This window comes from Rattus norvegicus, chromosome 9 (genome assembly GCF_021556685.1).
Source record: "Rattus norvegicus strain SHRSP/BbbUtx chromosome 9, alternate assembly SHRSP_T2T, whole genome shotgun sequence".
Lineage (NCBI taxonomy): Eukaryota > Metazoa > Chordata > Mammalia > Rodentia > Muridae > Rattus > Rattus norvegicus.
Genome location: NC_141542.1, coordinates 62,585,275 through 62,608,506, shown reverse-complemented (window position 1 = coordinate 62,608,506; position 23,232 = coordinate 62,585,275). Strand labels below are relative to the sequence as shown.

General features: G+C 36.7%; 1 protein-coding gene across 1 annotated transcript in view; it reads right to left on the bottom strand.

Moving 5' to 3' along the window:
• Nucleotides 1–605: 605 nt before the first annotated feature.
• Col3a1 (collagen type III alpha 1 chain) overlaps nucleotides 606–23,232 on the bottom strand; it is a 35,875-nt gene continuing 13,248 nt past the window's right edge. Inside the window, 45 exon segments of the mRNA NM_032085.1 lie at nucleotides 606–1,025; nucleotides 1,739–1,981; nucleotides 2,304–2,491; nucleotides 3,502–3,793; nucleotides 4,606–4,713; nucleotides 4,804–4,857; nucleotides 5,093–5,200; nucleotides 5,647–5,700; nucleotides 6,131–6,238; nucleotides 6,326–6,379; nucleotides 7,387–7,494; nucleotides 8,392–8,499; nucleotides 8,610–8,771; nucleotides 8,965–9,018; nucleotides 9,300–9,353; nucleotides 9,624–9,731; nucleotides 10,291–10,344; nucleotides 10,948–11,001; nucleotides 11,084–11,137; nucleotides 11,688–11,741; nucleotides 11,986–12,093; nucleotides 12,180–12,278; nucleotides 12,745–12,789; nucleotides 13,257–13,310; nucleotides 13,829–13,882; nucleotides 14,192–14,245; nucleotides 14,354–14,407; nucleotides 14,694–14,792; nucleotides 15,082–15,135; nucleotides 15,488–15,586; nucleotides 16,106–16,159; nucleotides 16,831–16,938; nucleotides 17,046–17,099; nucleotides 17,288–17,386; nucleotides 17,499–17,543; nucleotides 17,866–17,964; nucleotides 18,634–18,687; nucleotides 19,331–19,375; nucleotides 19,891–19,944; nucleotides 20,077–20,121; nucleotides 20,504–20,557; nucleotides 20,954–21,007; nucleotides 21,168–21,221; nucleotides 22,175–22,228; nucleotides 22,934–22,987. Of these exon segments, the coding sequence (NP_114474.1) occupies nucleotides 879–1,025; nucleotides 1,739–1,981; nucleotides 2,304–2,491; nucleotides 3,502–3,793; nucleotides 4,606–4,713; nucleotides 4,804–4,857; nucleotides 5,093–5,200; nucleotides 5,647–5,700; nucleotides 6,131–6,238; nucleotides 6,326–6,379; nucleotides 7,387–7,494; nucleotides 8,392–8,499; nucleotides 8,610–8,771; nucleotides 8,965–9,018; nucleotides 9,300–9,353; nucleotides 9,624–9,731; nucleotides 10,291–10,344; nucleotides 10,948–11,001; nucleotides 11,084–11,137; nucleotides 11,688–11,741; nucleotides 11,986–12,093; nucleotides 12,180–12,278; nucleotides 12,745–12,789; nucleotides 13,257–13,310; nucleotides 13,829–13,882; nucleotides 14,192–14,245; nucleotides 14,354–14,407; nucleotides 14,694–14,792; nucleotides 15,082–15,135; nucleotides 15,488–15,586; nucleotides 16,106–16,159; nucleotides 16,831–16,938; nucleotides 17,046–17,099; nucleotides 17,288–17,386; nucleotides 17,499–17,543; nucleotides 17,866–17,964; nucleotides 18,634–18,687; nucleotides 19,331–19,375; nucleotides 19,891–19,944; nucleotides 20,077–20,121; nucleotides 20,504–20,557; nucleotides 20,954–21,007; nucleotides 21,168–21,221; nucleotides 22,175–22,228; nucleotides 22,934–22,987 (3,813 nt within the window). The 3' untranslated portion in view covers nucleotides 606–878.

The following is a 23,232-nucleotide window of genomic DNA, read 5'->3' as shown; positions in this document are numbered from 1 at the left end:
TACATACAAGCTTACAAAAGAAAATGTTCAAAACATTCTCTGTGTTATTGTGACAAAAACCCCAAACTTGGTTTTATTGATGATTTTTATAGGAAAAGAGAAGAGACTGTGGCATGCTAGTCAATCTTTCTGGCAGAAAACAAGGGTAGATACTGTGCATTTCTGGCTTAAATAAAGGTCACAAATTTTGATCTGGGGTTCTAAATGTGAAAACATATTAGCATTTTAACATGTATCTTTAAAGCCCTCCCAAGTATTTGCAAGTTCACCAGCAACAGCAGAAGAGAAGCAACTTTAAAAGCATTTATACCTATGATGAAGACAATTATGAACTGAAAATACTCCTTATGATCCCTGCTCTATAGTCTAACTTTTATCAACATTCTACATTGTTAACCAATGAAATTCATAAGTTTTGTCAAGTTATAAATGATTGTGTAGTCTTCTAGACGCAGAATTTATTTGTTCTGACCAGTTGAGGTAGTTAACATAGGGAGGTTATATCTAATTTTGAAATTTTCTGTTTGGAAATAAAGATATTCCATGATGTTGAGTATGACCATTGTTTTGCAGATGGGCTAGACTTCAAAGAATGTAACACAGTGTTATCATAAAAGTGTTGATGTTTATTTATTATAGCACCATTGAGACATTATGAAGTTGGAATTGGTAAAAAAATAAAACAAAAGCATTTGAACTGTATTGGTGGGTGAAACAGCAAAAAAATTGTATTCTATTTTTGTCAAATTATGCTTTTTCCAAAAGTTTGGAAATAAATAACTGGAATTTAGTTGGTCACTTTCACTGGTTGACGAGATTAAAGCAAGAGGAACACATGGATGTGGTTTTTGTTTTGCTGGGGTTTCAGAGAGTTTGGCTTATAAAAAGCAAACAGGGCCAATGTCCACACCAAATTCTTGATCAGGACCACCAATGTCATAGGGTGCGATATCTATGATGGGGAGTCTCATGGCCTTGCGTGTTTGATATTCAAAGACTGTCTTGCTCCATTCACCAGTGTGTTTCTATTCAAAAGAGAAAAAGATGTGTTAGAAAAAGTCATGACTTTATTTTTATCTACAGATTATCCTTAACTGATCACACATATTTTCTGATCCCACAAAGCAGTTAGTATACATGGAGCCTTCTAGATATATGAAAACATCTGTATTTAAAGTTTTAATGTTCTCAGTTAATCAAAATCTGGCAAGACTCAAAAGTTGCCCTGAAGGGAGATGGCCATGGGCTAGCTCACTCCCAAGCCTGCTTCTGCTGACTGCTGCCACACTATGGTTGACTTACAAAGAAGTAGTTGAGTCACTCGCATCAGCAATGGCTCACATTAGAGGTCAGTTAGCCCACTTAATGACTTATGAGAAAAAAAGAATAGATCTTAACTCGTTACATTTTTAAGGCAATAGTAACATCTGACATACCTCATATAATTAACAGTATGTGTAATTTACAGTGAATATCCCCGTTATCAAAGTTGTTTTTATAAATTTAAATTTCAATCATTTTTATTTCAACTGTTTTCCATCTAGAAGTTAAGAGCTATTCAATTTTTTCAAATATTTACCATCTTCCCATAAGAATTAAGTAGAGGTTATATAATTCCTGCTTCCAATCAGCTTTTGTCTCCCTTACTGATTTTATTGCTTCTCAAAATAGCTTGGATGATTAAGCAATAAATTTTGAGTATATTTGCCACCCTATGTGAAAAGACATTGTTACTTACAGTGCAGCCATCCTCTAGAACTGTGTAAGTGAATTTGCTATTTCCTTCAGCCTTGAATTCTCCCTCATTGGATCCCATCAGCTTCAGAGACTTCTTTACATTGCCATTGGCCTGATCCATGTAGGCAATGCTGTTTTTGCAGTGGTATGTAATATTCTGGGAGGCCCGGCTGGAAAGAAGTCTGAGGAAGGCCAGCTGTACATCAAGGACATCTTCAGGAAGATCAGGATTGCCATAGCTGAACTATAAAAAAAATAGTACATCTAAGTTTGTGAGTGAAACCTAGGGTAAGGGATTCATACAACATTAGCATGGACATTGCGTTATAACTTGTTCACACACATTGTATGATTATATTTTATTGTGTGCAGAGGTGAATGCATTAACAAGTTAAAGAAGGGTGTTTACATGAAACGGCCTTGGTATAATTTAGCCTTTTATAGGAATAATAATTGTCTAACCACAGGCTTTATTTGGGGTGTTCTACTTAGCAACCATAAACAAGTAAAAGGAAAAAAGTGTTAGTAGGCACATCTCAGTTTAAAAGGTACATATCTTTTCTTACCTGAAAACCACCATTCATAGATTCTCCAAACCAAACATGTTTCTTCTCAGCACCAGCATCTGTCCACCAGTGCTTCCGCGGGACAGTCATGGGACTGGCATTTATGCATGTTTCTCCGGTTTCCATATTACAGAACACTTTTATAGCATCCATCTTGCAGCCTTGGTTAGGATCAACCCAGTATTCTCCTGGAACGTCACCAAAGGGATAATGGGAATTAGTTATAAAATTTAGAAGTGGAGCCTGACCAGAAGATTTGTTTGTTACTTGGTTCAGTGTATGGAGTACTAATGTGTCTTTTTGAAGTATATAGCACAACTGGTTGATATTTCTGAAGTAGAAGAATTAAAAGGAAAACACAGTGTTACCATTGACTGATGATATACATATTGGTGTGTTTGATTTGTCTAAATATCTATCACCTGGTACTTTAAAGAAAGCACCATAGACCAGATTTGTGGCATCATATTTTAGCTTAATTGGTACTTATTTCCTATTTTAAATAATTACCAGAAGTTAGTCTGAGTAAAAGCAGTGGTCTACCAAGATATTTAAAAGTTTGAAACAGGCTGGGGATTTAGCTCAGTGGTAGAGCGCTTACCTAGGAAGCGCAAGGCCCTGGGTTCGGTCCCCAGCTCCGAAAAAAAAAAAAAGCTTGAAACAATTTTGAAATAATATTTCAAAATTTGAAAATGTAAAGCCTAAGTTTATATAATAAATATACTTTAGTAATGAAAAATAAAATGAGGCATGCCACAGTAGGTAAAAACGAGAGTGATTAATGAAAAAGAGTTTGAAATTTAACCATTAGTTCATTAAAACGGATTCTTTAAAGATATAATGTAATGATAAAATAATAAAATTATACTTATCTAACCATGGAAATAAGATGATATATGCTACTTGCTCATTTAAATCATTCTGCTTTGGTATTCAGAAATATTTGTGCTAAAATTTCCATAGAAATGTCCGTAAAGTTTCTTATATATGAAATATCTTGCAGGTACTTTTGTTATAATACTCCTTCAAACATTGTTTTTCTTCTTTACTATCGAGCATTTTCAACTCAATTAACAATGTTCTGATAGTATAAAAGGCTCAAAATATTTTTCATTAGAAACATTTTCTTGGCCAAAGTCTAACACAGGCAGACTTTTTTCAGTAAGTGACAGCATGAGAGATAAAGACTCAAGCATACCGCTCTTGAGTTCAGGGTGGCAGAATTTCAGGTCTCTGCAATTCCGAGCAGGGTTTTTTCTAGAACCATCAGGGCTGATAAGACTCTCTATTTGTCCGTTAACAGACTTGAGTGAAGACATGATCTCCTCAGTGTTGATCTTGAAATCCATTGGATCATCCCCGTAATATGGTGAAAAGCCGCCAGACTTTTCACCTCCAACTCCAGCAATAGCAGCACCGCCACCACAGCAGGGACCAGGGGCACCAGGGGGTCCAGGGGGTCCTGGCTGTCCAGGGTGACCGGGCGAGCCCTAGACAAGTAAAAATATACACTATAGAAGGGTTTTCTTTGACCTCCACTGAAGGACTATGTCACTTGTCTAGAAAAATGAACCATAAATAATCCATGTATGTTGTGACAATTACTTTAATGAAAAAGTATTTGGAATGTTTTTAGTCTCATGATTGTCGATTTATAACGAATATGATCTGTTACCTACAAATAATGTTATTCTATTATATCGGAGTAAGTAGTATTGAGCATAAGCTTCATCATTTCCTCTGGGTAAAGATGTAAACAAATAACCCAGAAGGCATAATACTAACCTGAATAGAATAAAACAGGGACTTCATCATTGGGGCTCAAATTATGCTTGCGACTTATTAGTTTTTCATTTGTCACATGTCATTGTCAATACAATGGTTTGCTATTACATTGGTCCTGACACTGTACAGTAAGAAGGCATTAGCCATGATTTTATCAGTAGCAATACAGAAGTTTTATAGGTTGCTAAATCAATAAAACTCTACAGAAATAAAATGATCTCTGAGTTTTCTGATGTGAGATCAGCATGGTATAATTTATTTGGTTAGTTGAGTACATGTCATTTTATTGAGATGTCACTTAGCAGAGCATATATATATATATATATATATATATATATATATATATATATATATATAATTGTGGTGTAAAAGGTATTAATGTAATCGAGAATGCATTAAATCAGCTTTCACTTTCTAAGGTAAGTGACTATCCTGTCTATTTCAGTTTACAAACAATGCAATGTTGATGAAACATTGTATTACAGCAAATTAAATCATAATGTATATGCATTTTTACCTCAGATCCTCTTTCACCTCTGTTACCTCGAGGCCCTGGTGGTCCAATGGGACCTGGATGTCCACTTGATCCATCTTTTCCAGGAGGTCCATGTGGACCAACTGGGCCCTTAAGAAATGAAGATGATGATGTTTTAATGCTGAAATATATTCCTGCTGTATAAACATGTTTGAAATATTCACCTTCCAGTGTACTTACTCTGGGACCTGCAGGGCCTGGACTACCAACTGCACCCTGGTGTCCAGCAGCACCCTGGAAAGTAAGAAAGAAGAGAGACCAGTGAAGAACTCCAGGGCTTAGGGAATGGACTGTTCTCAGTCTCTGCAAAACCCAATGATTAGGATGAAACAAATATTTCTCTCTCTTCCACTTATTGTTTCTTGCCAAACTATTATTTCAAATAAGCCCTTGAGTTTGTATCTCATCTCTCCAGTCCATCTCATTAGTCATGCAATGAAGGAGAACTCCTAAAAGTGGATGCACTTACGGGAGAACCTGGGGGACCTGGATTGCCAGGGAATCCTCGATGTCCTTTGATGCCATTAGAGCCACGTTCACCAGTTTCACCTTTGTCACCTCGTGGACCTTGGGGACCCTTTAAAAATATATTTTAAATTAAGATTATTATCATACAGACATATTGAGATATTAAAATCGAGCTTATAATAAACCTATTATAATCTATATAATTGTATTAGCTTTATAACAAATATTATATAACATCCTATAAGATTTATATTAATAAGTGTATTATATTATTTTAGTAGAAATCCCTATCAAAGGAGACTTCGCAAATGTAAGAACAAAGATTATTTATGATTTAATTTTGGATTGACAATTGTAATTCTTAGGATTGATGTCTATATCATTATCTTTTTGATACTGAATTTTTTCTGTATCATAAAATGAAAGTTTTCATTTTTTCCATAGTTACATATCTGTCATCCTAACTATTTTCTAGAGATTTCAGAAAGCAACAGGGTGTTTCTCATACACCAAAATGGGTTTTAAACCACAACAGTACAAATTTCTAATACTTACAGGAGCACCCCGAGCTCCAGCAGGACCTGGAGCACCAGAAGGACCAGCAGGACCCTAGAATGCAAGCAAGCAATTGAACAAGTGCACTTTGAACTGAATCTTGTCACTGATTCAACTCCATTTTAAAAAGTTGACTGTGTAGGGAGTACAGAAGGATGTGAGAAGAATAGGGGAGGGTAAACATATTGTATAAAGAATTGATTAAAAATTAAATACAGTAAACAATTCTGAAATTTATTCAAAAATGAAAAATTTCTTGAAATGCTAACTTCACTGTGGTGGGATCGTAGCACAATACTGTTATTGTAAGCTAGAGTGCTATACATTCTGATTTCATTCCCACAGTATACAGAAAGCTGCCCAATTAATACCAAAGGAAGTCAGTACATGTCAGGATGGCAAAAGTACCATCCTATTGCCCCACCCCAGCCTCTTTTTGAGAGATGAGGGAATGTATCGAGAGAAGCATTGTATTAGAACTCACCGTTTCTCCTCTGTCACCATTTTTTCCAGATGGACCAACAGGACCAGGTGGTCCTGGATGACCAGGAGCGCCTGGGGCACCAGGAGAACCATTTTCACCACGATCACCCTAGAAAAAAATTCATGGCTCTCACATAAGCATGATGACCATTAGATCTAATTACACATGTCTACTGTACATGGATTTGTTCTGTACCTTGCCACCAGGAGATCCGTCTCGACCTGGCTGACCATCTGATCCAGGGTTTCCCTAGTTAAAAGAGAGCCTTTTACTCTTTTAAAAGATAATTTATAGTTTGTAAACAAAGTGTCACATACATTGTAGCAGTTTTGAACAAAGGATATTTTTGTAAAATTTCCTTCCCTGTCATATCCCATTCCATTGCTGCTCTCCTATGCTAGTGGAAGCCAAAGTTGGTCTTGGTGACAAGAAATCACACATATTACATACAATGTGGTTTAACTCTTTGAAGAACCATAATTCTTTAGCAGATATGTAAGGTATTTATATTCCTAAAGTTCCACAAAGTAATATGAAGTGAGTACTAATAAAAAGAAAGCCTAAATGGTTTTTAATGATAGCTAATAAATAAATTTTGAGAAGTGGGGATCTAAATTTGTTATGAAAATCTAAAATTGAACTTTATTTAATATTTCCACACTAAATATGTCTCTCAAAAATCACATATTTGTTCAAATATATTCTGCTAATATAATATATTAATTTAAAAATTAAGAATAATCACAAATGAATAATGAACATTTTTATATAAAATTGAATCTTATAATTTTGCATATTAACTCATTTTCTAAATTAATTTGTGATTACATTCTCTTCATTACTGAATATACTGGGAATTGTTCTTGGTCATAGGCCTTTCTATTAACTTACAAAAGATTGATTATCAGAGAGGGAAGGAGAACTCGGTTACAGGGACATGTTTTATTTAAATCTCATACACTAAGGTTTAGTGGACCTTTCTTTAACTAATACTTGAGTTTCAGACTGGGGAGATGGTTCAATGGCTAAAGGTTCTTCTAACTAAGCTTGATGATTTGAATTCAATATCCTGGTTGCCATATGGTAGAAGGGGAAAACTGACTCTTGAAAGCTGTTCTCTGACCTCCAAATGTGCACCATAGTTTCTATGTACTCATGCATATACACACAAACACAATTTAATAATTATAATTTTAAAAGTATAACAAACAATATGAGCACCTGCTGACTGGTTAAACATTATGATGGCTACTTACATCCCTTCCGGGCTCACCAGCTGTACCAGGCTGACCAGGAAGACCTTGGGGTCCAGGAGGACCACGTTCCCCATTATGGCCACTGGCTCCTGGCTTTCCACTTTCACCCTGAAGACAAAGAAATAAAAGATATTTCACTTTGAGATTCCACCTAATGAGGAGTTACCAGATTGGAGGGTGAAATGTAATTTAGTCAATGTCTATTGATGTTTATGTTTCTTGAACTATGCCCTTTATATGAGAAAAATGGAGAGCAAGGATTTTCGATTTTTTTCTAATTGCTCAGGGATTCAGAATAGTAAAATGCTCTCTTAATCAGAGCACAGTCAATTGTAAAGAAAAGAAGCTTATGAGTACAACAAGAAAAATAAAAATAAACCATCTCTCAATGACCCTTAGAATTAGGAGTTATTGGAAACTTGCTAGATATACTAATTTAAAATTAATTATATTAAAATTTCCTGCTACTATCTTCTATCATTCTGATTTTGAAAAGGGTACATAAAATGTTATACTATGAAACCTGCTGCAAATGGAATTATGTTAACTTATTTGCTGAATGGATATTTCAGATACTGAGCACTGTCATGTTCTGATAATATCAGTGAAAGAAACCAAGTGTTTTGACCTCAAAAGATGGGTAATTTACATCAATTAAAGCCTTATATATTTATAAGATCAAACAGTTTATTCCTTTATAGTTATTGTTAAGAAACTGAAGAATGCTCACAAGTTTCCTAACAGTGGTGTTTGAGAAAGCAAAATTTTTTTTCTGTGATGTGGCTTGCTTGTGTATACATTCAAAGCTTTTTTATGACTTTCTTTGCCTGTGTGTTTTGGGAAGATTTAATAAAAGTTTTGTTCTTGCAAGCCTAAGAGTGTCAAGAAGGTAAGCTCTTTGATAATGTACACCTTGATTAGAAACCTTTTTATATATGATTTGGTGTAGAAATCTCTATACCTAGGAAGGGAAGCAAACATCAGATCCAAAGTGACTACACATACCTTGATACCCTGAGGTCCAGGGCTACCCCGTGGACCTGGCATGCCTGGTGGTCCAGCAAGACCTCGTGCTCCAGTTAGCCCTGCAATTCCAAGTGGACCTGGAGATCCCTGTTGCAATAGATAAGGGAGGCTCAGCTCATTGCTACAAAGTTGTATTTTCCTCATTATGTTTGTTATCAGAAAATGGGGTCTACCAACAGAATAGGAAAAGTACTCACTGGAGGACCCTGAGCACCAGGTGGCCCCTTCTCTCCTGGTTGGCCAGCATCACCTTTTGGTCCAGCTACTCCAGGGTTTCCAGGAGAACCACTGTTACCTGCAGGACCTGGAGGGCCATCCTTGCCAGGAGCACCACTGGGTCCTGGGGGCCCTGGATTACCCTGCAAAGAATTTAAATTTTAACATGGTAGAAAAGGTCTTTTTGCTTTCCTTGCCTTTTATTTATTTTTGATTTTATATGGGATTTGGTAAATGCCAAAATTTGGTAGGTATCAAAATATCACTTTCTTATTCTAGACAAATGGAGTCTTTCTGTATGTTTCATTGAGAAAAAAAAAACTGTAGAGAACTTACATTGTTGCCGGGAGGACCAGGAAGACCACGGCCACCGGGAAAGCCAGCAGCACCCTATGAAATGACAATGTACTAATTAGTGCAAAACTGGAACAAAAAATCTGCAAACACATAAATATAAAGGAAAGGAATGGACCAGGAATTCAACTCTATCAAGTCATTTAGGGTTTGCCAGCTCCCTTTGAATTTACACAAACTATGAGACAAAAAACAAAACAAAACAAAACCCTGACTATCACATTCTTCTGGTCACTATGTGGTCTTCACCTAGATTGGAATCAATAAATATGTTCAATAACAGTCACAGAGTGATGGCTATGAGAATCCATACTCACAGGACCGCCAGGACTGCCCCGTTCACCCTTTACACCTTGAGGCCCAGGAGGACCCTAAACACAAATGAGAAGAAAGGAATATTGAGTAAAGTAACAAAATAAAAATTTTAGAAAAGCATTAAGAATTGGGAAACCAGTAATGTTCCCTTAAGAGATTAAATTAGGTCACCTATGATAATATCCAAACTACTAAAAATAAAATTAAAATTACGGTCTATATTCCTGTGAAAATTATATTCTCCTCTAACACAAAAATGTTACATGGAATATTATCTTCGTATTAACCCTAAATGTCTTAGTGAATGGTTTACCAATAAGACTTACAGCAGGTCCAGAACCACCAGGGGGTCCTGCGGCACCAGGAGGGCCTCCTTCACCTTTCTCTCCGGGGGCACCTCTTTCTCCTTTAGCACCTGGTTCACCATTCTGCCCCTGAACATAGCAAGCATGACAATCTGTGAGTCAACTTCCTTCACAACATGCTTGACTTATCATTTTTTCTCTTTAAAACAATTTTTTTAAAGCTGGGAAGATGTTGCCATCAAATAGAAATAAGGGCCTCCCTGAAAATGTGCCAAAGCAAAATTAGTCAAAATACTGTGGTAAGAGAAGAAGAGGAGAAGGAGAAGTAGGAGGAGGGGGGTGAGAGGAGGAAGAAGAGAAGGAAGAAGAGGAGGAGGAAGAGAAGGAGGAGGAGGAGAAGGAAGAGGAGGAAGAGGAGGAGGAGGAGGAAGAGGAGGAGGAGGAAGAGGAGGAGGAGACATTTTGCCATGAAAAAGACCATATTCCCAAGGGTCTTGAATTTGCAAATGAGCATCATGATGCTGCATAAAGAAGGGTTGGTATTTGAGCTGCCTAAAAATGGGATAAAGTAATTTTGAATGGTAAAGTGACTGAAGAAATACTGGAACCAGAGAAACTTGCACCTGCTAGTTTCAGCAACATAGTAAAATTGGCATTGTGATATTCATGCTTAGAAGTCCATACTTACAGGAGCACCCGGGAAGCCAGCAGGTCCTGGAGGGCCATGTTCACCTCTCTCACCCTGAAGGAAGGTATATTATTAGTCACAGTGAAGGCCTTCTTCACAGGGATTATGCACATCTTTTTTACTTCTTAACAACATTAGAAAGCAAGAGCACTACAACTACTGATTTCTTCTGCCTCTGAACTGGGATATAATTCACAAGGTCACTACAGTGACCTATCGTGAAAGTGTTCAAATATTTAGTACACTTAAATATATAACTTCTAAGTGTGAAGTATTTAAAACTTGGCAGAAGGGTAAAACTAATATCAACTAAAACATTGATTAAACAAACACACTTGCTGTAGCTTTATCTTGATTGCCAAGTTCTTTTAGGGGCAAAGATTTTTTGATTTGGAAGAAGCTTTTGGTAACATTTGGGAGATGCTCATTAAGAAATGTATACTATTTTTCAATTTATGTCCTTCCCCAAAGATTTTCAGTAAATAAGGTATCTCAAATAATCTCAAGTGGACTTTAAACAGCTTTAAATATTTTCGTGAATCTCATATATTTTAAACATAGAACCTTAAGCAGAGGACCAGAGGACCAGGGGCAAAGTCGCTAAAGCTATGGACTGTGTGGGGTTGAGAGTATGATAAAAATTCCTTTAACACTTACAGGGCCACCTCGAGGTCCAGCTATACCTGGAAGTCCAGGGGCACCACCTTCACCCTGAGAAAAGACCAAATGATATTACTACTGTTCTAGGTCTATTAAAGCAAGAATTATTTTTTGTTTCCAATAGTGTTGTTACCTTATCTCCAGGCTGACCAGCTGGGCCAGGGGGACCAATAGGACCAGCAGGACCCTGCATAAAGAAGCCTCTTTAGTTTTGAAAAAAATAAACATCATTTCTTGTATTAATCAGGGCATAGAGGCATTTTATTACTTAAGGTGATAGATTTTGTTCTTTTGTGGCTCAAATGAGTGCTATGTATAAATATGAGAGTCTAGTATGTTCACTATTCTGTCGGTATAGTAGAAGAAGGTAAAAAACTAAGTGATTTTATTGATTCATTCTTTTTTAAAACCTTAATTAGCGAAAACAAAGAGGATGTGATAAAATATCTTATGGTAACATCTTTTTAAAACTGTATTTCTTGGCTATATTAATTGCTTTGGGTTTCATTGATACATTATGATAGCCATTCCTTGCTTGTATCATAGCTCTTCATACTTAGGTCACTGTAGGACTATCAGGATAGAAGCTAAAAATTTAAGCAGCCAAGTGATCAGTGTTTTAATATTCAGAATGTGGTAACATATGGTCTCATTTAATGAAGCAGTGAAAGCTGAAGAAGGGTCTACAATACATTGTATATAACCAGGGTTCATTTCTCATTTATGTGAATACTCACTCTCGGCCCATCCTTTCCTGGAACTCCATCAGCACCCGCACCGCCTGGCTCACCCTGCCATTCAAAAGCAAATGTCATCAGATAACAGCAACCCCAGGGAAAGTCAGCATAGCACAGCAATCCTCAGGATATTCTGGTCTGTTAGAGCTGATATTCTGATTGATATTTGTTCTAGGACTGTATGTCAAAATTCATTTAAAATGATAGCAACGATTTTGAAAATAGTTTCTAGAGCGGTTGCACTCCTGTAATCTAGAAGTGTGTCTTATGGTAGAATGAAGATTAAAACTATAAGCACCTTTTCACCCTTTGGGCCAGGACTCCCAGGACCTCCTCTCTCTCCTGGCATCCCTTGCAGACCAGGAGGACCAGAAGTACCAGGGGGACCAGGGGGACCAGCAGGGCCCTGCAATGAAGAGATACATGACAGATGACAAAAAAGCAATTGAAGTGCATCTTCTAACATGTAGGGGGATCAGAAACTACAGTTACCTTTCCTCCCTCAGGCCCAGGGGGTCCAGCTCCACCTCTAAGCCCAGGGGTTCCTGCGGTTCCAGGGGGTCCACGTTCTCCAGGGGCACCAGAATCACCCTATCATTGAAGCACATTGTCAGAAAAGAAAAACACTGGAAATTATGTAGTTTTGATTATGTCTACTAGGTTTTTAATAGTTTTGAACATTTTATGAGTATAAAACTTTGATTCAGTGAAAGAGAGCAGGAATATTTTAGAAAGCATAGAACAATGAAGTGGGTATTTGTCCTGATTAAAGTAGAAATGTGTTTAAAGTGATTACTGTTATTATGTAGAGAGGTAAAGTTTATGCTCCTGCCACCAGGACAGTTCTCTGAAGAGAACCCATGCATCAGCTGTATTTCCCCTTGAGTGGAACACTCTGTGGTGCTTATTATTGTTAGAATATTCAGATGGGGCAAAATTAGTGCATTGGAAAAAATTAGTGCATCAGAAGTACTTGCAGTTTGCTTACATGGATTTACTGAACATTAGGAATTTCTTTTTCCTTTGCAAAGAACCCTTTAGAAGTTAAAGAAATTACCTTGCCTCCAGGAACTCCAGGTGCTCCAGCTTCACCCTTTGGACCCTAGGAGGCCAACATTATGTAGGTAAGCATTTGTCAGTATGCACTGCACAGTAAAAAAAAACCCATTGACGTCTGTCATGTCTGTATATTGTGCAATTGTTTAAATCTTGACACTATGCATCTTGATTCTGTTGTTTTATATAAAATTAAGTGGCATTATATGTAACTCATTTTTGTTTCATTGTTATTTCTGAGACAGGGTCTCATGAAACTGGAACTCTTTTAGCTAAAAAGACCTTGAACTTCTGATAATCCTACCTTCCTCCCAAAAGGAAATGGGAAGACAAACAGATATTTTGTTTATATTCTGCTAGAGATCTCAACAAATGTTTCATGCAGGCTAGCACTCTACCAATTGACCTACACAATCAAAACTCAGCAATTAGCATATACCAAGTTAATAATGGATAAGTGGATTTTGTGTTTCTCATTTAGTTGCTATTTAAAAAAAATAAGATTCAACTTACTGGTTCTCCTGGTTTTCCATTTTCTCCTGGAGGACCACTGGTACCAGGTATGCCCTAGAAGTTGATAGAATTACATTGTATGGTCACTTCAAACATGGCTATATAAAACTTTTCATATGTAAACTTATTTTCCAGGTAGTTAATAACATGATTTTCATATTTTTAAGGTACAAAATATTTGCCTTATTCAAATCAGTTACAGATTGAGGATAGTTATATCTTAGAAACCTATGTTAACATCTATCTTTTTTGTTTTCTGTAGATACAGACGAGCTGATGGATAAGGACAGGTGAGTTTAGCTATATGGACTTTTTATTACAATAGAAAAGTGTATGCATATAGAACTGTAGGAGTTCAATTAATTTTTAATAACTTTATGTGTATTCTAGAATACCAATAGTAGAAAACTGTAAATGTTTTATTTGAGGATGGAAGAAAAACTTACGAATTAAGTTTTAGATGAACACATAGCATGTTAACAAACTTCGATATATATTTATCCAGTAAAAATAGGTGTAAAATATGGAATTGTCTGTTAAAAGCTAATGATATTTGGAGAGTAAACTCTTACTTGTAATCCTTGTGGACCAGGGGGTCCAGCGTCTCCCTTGTCACCAGGTGCGCCCTGTGTTCAGAAGCACAATTATATACTCCATTATAAAATTGTCATATCCTAGTTAGTCTGCTGTCCACCTCTCAGCAGGCCTATTGCTTACTTTAAAAGGTAAACATCTTAAGGGTAGGAAAATCTTGGTTTATAGGAGATATTCAAGCACATTAATATAATATATAATTAATGCCAACATTTAACTTGATAAAAAATAAGAAAGTCTAATGAGTATTATGGCACAGTGATAGGGGTAACATAATTTCTAATCTCTTGACCTTGTTCTACCTCCACCCTACTTCTATCTTCAATTATATTTATACTTACAGTAGGTCCTGGGGGACCCTGAGGTCCAGTCTCCCCATTCTTTCCAGCAGGACCCTAAAAATGACAGTCACGGAAGCAGAATGAATGCATGTAACAAGGAAGCATTGAGGCTGAAGCCAACAGAAATGATTAGAAAGCAAGAAATAAACAAAAGACACATACTGGAAGGCCAGGACCCCCAGGGCCACCCCGTTCTCCGTTTTTGCCAGGTGCACCCTAAAAAAAAGATAAAGGATTTACATACTCAAAAAATTCACTATAGTGCAAATCCCATTTTTGATCCTGCTACACATACAAAGTCACACACACACACACACACACACACACACACACACACCCATTGCCAACTACATATTTGTGCCTATTCATGCATACTAGTCAATTGTCACATATTCTTTCATGTTTAAAGGAGAGACTAAGCATTGAGTGCTTTTGCACTTTCATAGAGTGGTCAAAGGCCTTCTGTCAAATATTTACTGAAGAAAATAATTATAGAACTTACATCATTTCCTTTAGGACCAGGGAAACCCATGACACCAGGCTGACCTCTGGGGCCAGATGGGCCAGGAGGACCAGGGCGACCACTTTCTCCTTGACTTCCCTAGTAAGAAAAACAACTGTCATAGTCAGGTCTTAATGAACAAATAGTCTAAGTATAACACACAGACACACACACACACACACACACACACACACACACACACAGACACACACACAGACACACACATACACTCACACACACACACAGACACACACACAGACACACACACAGACACACACACACACACACACACACATTCACACACATACACATTAAAATCTAGCCAAGATATGCATTTCTTTTTTTTTTTCGCTAGGTCAGTTAAAAGAGACATCATAATTGTACGTACAGGAGGTCCTGGTTTCCCATCATTGCCTGGTCCACCTGGACTTCCGGGCATACCCTAAATCAGAAATAAAGAAGTCTTAAACTATAAGCATTTAAATATAACAGTCTTAAAATGTAAAAGTACAAACATACTTAAGATGTACAACTTCAAGACTTCCATGTTTATATATATCCTTGTAAATGTGCTCTCTATTTTCTGTTTAAAAAACACATCCTACTCAAATATTTAATTTTATTCTCATCCTTGGTCTGTATTGATCCATGTTTTCTTAAAGGAATTTAATTTGTTTCCTATGAGATTTTGAAAGGTATCATCTGGTTGAAGTTGTCTTTAACCTATCATTGTTTGTATTGTCTTTCTTCTTATCACATTACAGCATTATTCAAACAAATATGTAAGAAGTTACCCGTATCCCTGGACCTCCAGGGGTTCCATCTCGGCCAGGTTCTCCAGCTACTCCTCTAGGTCCTGCAGGACCTGGGCCACCACGCTCTCCAGCAGGACCCTAAGTTGGGAAATAACAAATCTTAAAGATTTCTGATTGACTTAGACACTGAATACTTAATCTATAACTATTGGAGTTTTTGGCCTCCCAAGGAGTTTATGTATTGCTGAGTTCTGCTTTATAAAATCATCTGTTTTAGTTTGGTTTTCATCTTGAAGAAAAATTGAGGCAACTATGACTAATATCCCATGCTTACAGCCAACATTATCAATTGGACTTAACTGTTTTTGTACTTAATTGAGCACATTTAAAGATTAGAAGTTCCTTTGGAGCTTCCACCATATGTGCAGGTGAATTTTTTTATGATTCTTGCAGTGACACCAACATGGCGTTCGTGAAGTAGCTTTCGTTCATCACATAGCTACGGGAGCACTGAAGTAGAGGCTTGAGTCACAGGATGATGATTTGGGGTTTTTATCCTGATATGCTTTCCTCAGATATTTACTGTTCTATTAATGGTATAACATACGGAAGAAATGCCTATTTACAGTAATGGTGTTTAGGAGCTGAAGTATTTACCTTTTCTCCTGGGGCGCCATTTGGCCCTGCAGGTCCTCGGAAGCCAGGGGCACCCTAGAAACAATCACAGTTAAATATTTCAGTTTAAAAGATGAAAACGTCTTCATACTCCATGGGTCGCAATAGAATTATTCTTATATTACTAAGTTCTTTAAACAGGAGGTGGGGATTAATTTAGGGGTAGAGCATTGCTACAAAACAGGTAATGGAGTAAGTTCCCAGCACTGAGAAAAGAAAACAAAAGACAAACCCTAAACTCCTAAACTGTGAAATATCCTGAATCACAGGAAAACCAACCAAACAAATGTACAAACAAAACAGAAACAAGCAAACTAAAACTCTTTCAGATTTTAAGTTTAAACTGGACATGCCATGAAAAACACTGGACAGAAGGGCAGGGTGGTTCACACTTTAAATCCCGTGTTCACACCTTTAATCTCTTGAGAGACAGAGTTAGAAGAATCCCTAAATCTGGATCAAGCCTGTAGTGAGTCATGATTACAGGCTTTCCTTGTCTCTTAAACTGGTGTGGTGGTCCAAACCCTTAATCTAAGTACTAGGGGAAGCTGAGGCAGGAGGATTACCATAAGTTTGAGACCTAGCTAGAGAGTAAAGGTCAAGCCAGAGTAGTCTATATGTATGACCATGTTTCAACAAATCGGAAAAAATAATCAAAGGTTATTTATTGTGTCTCAATGATGAAGCTGGTAAAGATGGAAACCTACCCTTTCTCCTGGGTTTCCTGGAACTCCATTTGCACCAGGTTCTCCTGGTGACCCATCTTTGCCGTCTTCGCCCTTAGGTCCTGGAATCCCTGGGGAACCAGCTTCGCCCTAACAACATCAAGGATTGTGACTAGATTTCGTTGAGAAACTTACCCATTACTTTCTCATCACTCGGCAGTTTTCTGAGTAGCTAAGCCTGTTGTCTTAGTACTGACCCGTTCACCGCGAGCTCCTGGCTCTCCCTTTGCTCCATTCTTGCCCGGTTCGCCCTGAAATGAAACAAAATCTCCATATAAAAACAACAGGGATGTGACTAACAAAATCATAATTAGCCAGATGTTTTAGAGCTAGAGGGAGACCTGTATAAATTAAACTGAGAAGGAGCAAGAGGAATGTCAGTATTTGGTTGACAGAGTTAAACGTAAACTTCCAGGCATTGAAGGAGAGACAAACTTACTGAAGGACCTCGTTGTCCCGGTGCACCATTAGCTCCTGCTGGTCCAGGGGGACCCCTAGCTCCTAGGAGTCCAGGAGCTCCAGGAATGCCAGCTGGACCCTAAAAGCAACACAAGCACTATCATTAGCTAAGCTCAGACCTTCGTCTCTGCTATCTGGTTTAAATAATTAGTTTTCCTGTGTGTGGATGAGCTGAGGGTGGGGCTGCTTACCATTTCACCTTTCCCACCAGGACTGCCATTATTGCCAGGAGGGCCCTAGACATACAAAGTAAGAGAGCATATTATCAGACATGACAAGAGTGCATGTATTTGGAGTTCTCTGTTTAGAGAATATATTTCCTGACAGGTATTATAACTGTAGAGGATATGTTATTTCTCCAACAGCAGCACAGCATATATATGTAGGGAAAGTAATTATGAATTAAGTCAACTAGATACGTGGTCTGAATTGCTAAAAATACATGAATAAGAGAATTTTAGTTTTATTTCTTTTCTGCTTGTTGGGTAGTGTCAGCAACCTGAATGGATGGACTAAACTTATCAGCTTGGCTTATCTCTCTCTCTCTCTGCTACTTACAGGAGGTCCTTGAGCACCAGCGTGTCCTTGTGGTCCAGGTTCCCCTCTTTGTCCTGGAGAGCCATTTGAGCCAGGGGATCCTGCAGGTCCAACCTCACCCTAAAGAGTCAAATTCCAACATGTCAAGTTTCCTTTCCACTTTTAATAACTAAGCTTAGCCCTCAGCTCTGTTTCAACTCATTTTTCTAAAGCTATAGTACTATGGTTATGAACTATAAATAAAACAAAGGATTATTAATTACTGTAAGAACAGAGGACAAAGGTAAATATGGTTCTGCCCATGTTCTAGGTGTTTTCCAGAAAAGACGAAAAAAATTGAAGCCCTCAGAAGAGATATGAGGATGGTAGAATGTTAGTGAGAGTATATTATGTATCATATATATGCTATATGTTATATGCTATATATTATATACTGTATATATACCCACACATATGTATGAGAGGGAATCAAGACAAGATTGGGGTTTTAAAGTTCTCTATAGGGTAGGAGAATGCTAGGACACTGAGGCAGGAGTGGGTAGGTGGGTAGGGAAGCACCCTCACAGAGGCGGGAAGGGGGAGGGGATAGGGAGGTTGTGGAGAAGAAACTGGGAAGGGGGCTAACATTTGAAATGTAAATGACTAAAATAATTAACAAAAAATGAAAAATAAAATTCTCTGAAGATGAAATATATATTTGATTATTTTACTGGGCAATTTTGAGAAGCAATACAATGATTTTTTTCCTATAAGATACTTTTACATTCTTCTAAAGAATTGTATGCTTACCTTAGCACCAGGAGATCCAGGGAATCCTGCAGTTCCAGGAGGACCAGGGGGACCCTAAAACCAATGTACAATTTGCATGTAAGGAAAGTTGGTTAGACTAAACATCTAGAATAATCATCACATGAAGCCTCCCATGAAATAATATATGAATAATCTAAAATACAGAAGAAACTATGTAAATAAAATGGAGTTTGCCATCCCCACAGGAGGATTCTACAGAGAAACATTGTGTAAGATAATAAGGGGTTAAATCTGCAGTTAGAACAACAGGATTCCTATCCACTTTCTTCATAAATCCTGTGAGTTACGGGATATCTATCTCTGAGCTTTTGTACTCTTCACTTCACAGAGAGAGTATCACCATCTATTTTGTATTTCTTTTAAGTGGCATGTCCAATATTGGATATAAAACGCAAGTGGCATATACATGTCAATGAATGACTGAAAATAATGGTCAGAACTGCAAGGAGGCGTAGTTTACAGGGTCAATATCAGTTTGAATTGTATTTTGACAGATAGTATCTAGTATTATACCTAGAAATTGTTTTTTATTTTCTAGGTTAAAAATAATCCTGAAGAAGCAATATGGGTTTGCTGTCTAACGGTATAATATGGGATGATATAATGCAATGTAATGTGTAATTCACAATCTGGAAGCAATAAGGAACAAAGCGGGATTGGATGCAAAGTTACTCACTGGTTGCCCGTCACTGCCCCGAGCACCATCATTGCCTCGAGCACCCTACAAAGAGAAGTTTGTCTCACTATTTTCTTACTTATGAAAGGTTAATTAAAAGTAACATTAGAGTACAATTCAAGATCAATTAAACTGAGTTTTTCTCAAATAAATTATAAAAAGTAAAGTTTGTCACAAACGTTTCCTTCATTACTAAAGTTTAATTACAAGTAACATTAAATCTACAATTCAAGCTCAGTTGAGTTGAATTTGCTCAGATATATTTAATTCCACTTATCCATCACACATTTATAGAGTCAGTGTTAGACTTTCGAGGCACCACATGAGTGGCACGTAGCAAGACCAGATTCTGGGTTTTAGAATTGAATTTGATTATATGGCTCTAATAAATGTATGAAACTAACACCCTACGACCATCTAAATTGTGATGAGAGGGAGCAACGTCAAGGCCTTCCTTTCCATATCATTGTATTCAAAGCTTGACTGAGCTGAATTTGAAGATAGTTTTTCATTAAAGATCACCCCCCACATTCATCTGGGTACACTGTGGCAACACTCACTGCGGCTCCAGGAAGACCTGGTCGTCCTCGCTCACCAGGAGCCCCTCTGGGACCCTGCAACGAAAATTGAAAATATAAGCTTAGCTGTAAACATGACACGTATAAGAACAGCTGGGAAGAAGAAAGACAATAGGGTTGGATGTTTAATACTAATATTGATAATCACATTAGAGGAAACATAATTACCATGGGGCCAGGAGCTCCGTTGTCTCCCGGAAGACCGTTTTCACCCTAGGGATATGCAAAATGTTACTATTTCATGCAAAAGACACTTTGACATTACAAATATTGTATCATAGAAAATACTAAGAGAAATGAGTAGTTTAGTAACATCAAACTGCTGAATGAATTTTATTTTAATTACCAGATATTTAAGTTTCTGCATTTTAAATGCAGGAGGATTAAACTTAGTATGTGTTAGACACACTGAGATATGCAAACATTTTTTAAGCCAGATTCTTTGTTATTGGCTTTCATAGAAGATTTACATATGGCTGATGATGACTAAAGGAAAAGAACAGTTGTGAGACAAATTTAGGTTCCATAAGATAAATTTTAGTATCGTTCCAGACTCTAAAGGAGTTTACTCAGAAACACATATGCTGCAAGTCACCTTCAATCCAGGAGCACCGGTTTCACCCTTCTCTCCATTGCGTCCATCAAAGCCCTAGAAATATTTTTAAAAAGAAAAAAATTATTAAAATTTGTTAACAACTCAGCATAGTTAGTAAGTTTTACATTGGATTTCCATTGCTGTTTTTTATTACATATGTCTATCTGTAGTGATAATTCAAATCATGTAACATACACTGACCTACTGAGGACATATGGCTTAGCTTTATTTTTAAAAAAGTAAAACTAATGAGAATGTTCAATCTTGTGTGATTAGAGAGTTGCCTTAGGTACAGAAGAGGAAAACCTAGTTTTGTGGATATTGTTCATAGGTTGATAGATTTGTGGATTGATTGACTTTACCTCAAGTTTGTTAAAACTAAAAATGTTCTGTCCATTTATAAATTATACCTACATTCGTGAATACAGGGTTAGCCTTAGGGTCACTTACTCTGTGTCCTTTCATACCCGGGAATCCAGGGATACCAGCTGGGCCTTTGATACCCTAAAGTAATAAATGGGAAAGATGCTAATTAACATTCAAATCAGCATTGAGTGGTAAAATGCATTTACTTTGATGTTTATTTCAACTTGATTATTTGCTTTTTGAAGTTAAAATTGACATACTGTGACTGTTCTAGGTAGTTAATTTAATGAAAACGTACTGGAGGTCCAGGCAGTCCACGCTCTCCAGGTCGTCCGGGTCTTCCTGACTCTCCCTAGGCAGAGAAATAAAGTATACATAAAGGCTTCTGTATGGGGGAAATGTAGAGCAAGTAGGGAGTAATCTTGTTGGACTGACAATATAGTTGTGAGATCATTTTTTCCAATTATTTATTTATTTAAGATACAGTCTCCCTAGGTGACTCTGGCTGGTGCTGAACTCCTGATCCTTCCAGCCACACCTCTAGAGTTCTGAGATTAGCATTGTCACCTGCCCAGTGTGACATCAGTTTTCTCAATAGAAGAACTGAGGGAGGCTCTCCCACCTTGACAAAAACCTATGGAGAAATTGTATATGTATTCATGTTCCTGAAGTGTTCATATCTTTCCCAAATCAATAAAAAGAATTTAGCATTGGAAGTTAAATAAGGAAAAAAGGAGAACATATAATATTTGTAAATTTATGCTTATAAAGTAATGATATTAATATATTGAGTATGTGACAGATGAAGAGAAAAAAAATCCTGGTATTTCTGAAATGAAAATAAAGTGGATCGGAGGGTTCTATTAGTTTAGAATTTATCAAATGTTGTATAACTTTGTGAGTACAACTCAAAGATTACTACTTAAATGCAATGATCGTATCCTAAAATGTGAAAAATGACAATCTCATCCCACAGTGATTCAGAGATACAATAAATTTTACAAGATTTCTAATGAGGATTTAAGTAAGATAATGTAACTCTCTATCAAAATACCCTAGAAGTAATAAGAAGAACTGATCAGCGTTAGACATAACCCATAAGGAAGGTAATTTGAAGCTAGGACATCCAGTTTAAAATGCTGTGGGAATTCTCCCAACCTCCAATCTGAGCTAAAATGTTTGTTGGGTACAGATTTTTTTAAAAGAGTTTGCATTTCTCAGATTCTTCTGTGGTAGATGCATAAATGACAGTTTGTCATTTAAAATGAATGTTGCTCTATTTCTATTCAACCCATAAGTACGTACATCCTTTCCTGCAGGGCCAGATGGACCAATAGCACCAGGAGGTCCTGGAGGGCCCTGAAATAAAAAAAATAGAAACAGAATTAATCAACATTTTATGTTATATCTTGTCACTCTATGATATATGAATTCTGGAAGGAAACCTATCTTTAAAACACTCCTCTGTCCTCATCATGAAAATTACCCCAAATTAATATTATACATTCATTATATTTGTTTTAGTGTTGATTAAATTTTAGTAAAATTTTTAAATATCATATATCCATACCATACTAAATATATACATTTTTATTTCTTTATTTTGAGATACTGACTATATAAAAATATAAAAATGTTTTTTAATATTTCAAAATATTGTGTTAAAATAACATTTATTTTACTTTTTGGATGCTTTTATGGCTTGATATTCTGGTATATTCTTATCTTTATCTTTGCTCTATGCAGATGTATACATACATGTAGGCACAGTGGTAGAATACATATAAGACAAATTTATAGAACCACTAACATGTATTTCCTAGATAGAAAGTTTTCTTATGGCTGAGAAGTAGATCATTTTGGTGGCTAACCAGTCAGGAATATTTAAGATCTTTGAGTTCAGCTCAAACTCCACAAAGAAAAAAATGCTAAATTGTCATGGAAAAATTCAAACATGTTTAATCTATACTCTAGATGAACCAATGAATGATTTAGAAACTGATGATAGAATTCATGTGGAAAATGAATTTCCAGTGTGTTCAGTAATACTTAAATATTACTTACTGCAGGACCAGCTTGACCCGGTTCACCAGGAGGACCTTGGTATCCAGGAGAACCCTAAAATAGAGCAGTGGTGTAAACATTTAGAGTAACAAGAGCTTCACATGAGCAAATTACATCTGGATTACAGTAAGAAGTCATGATTAGTGAATACAGGCAGAAATTGTATATACTTTACAATGATTAAAAGGTTTTCAGGATCAAAATAATGTTAGTATATTCCATTAGTTTTATTTTATTGCTCTGAAATTGAATGGATCAGAACTCAAAGACCTGTTGGATACAAATATGATATATATTTT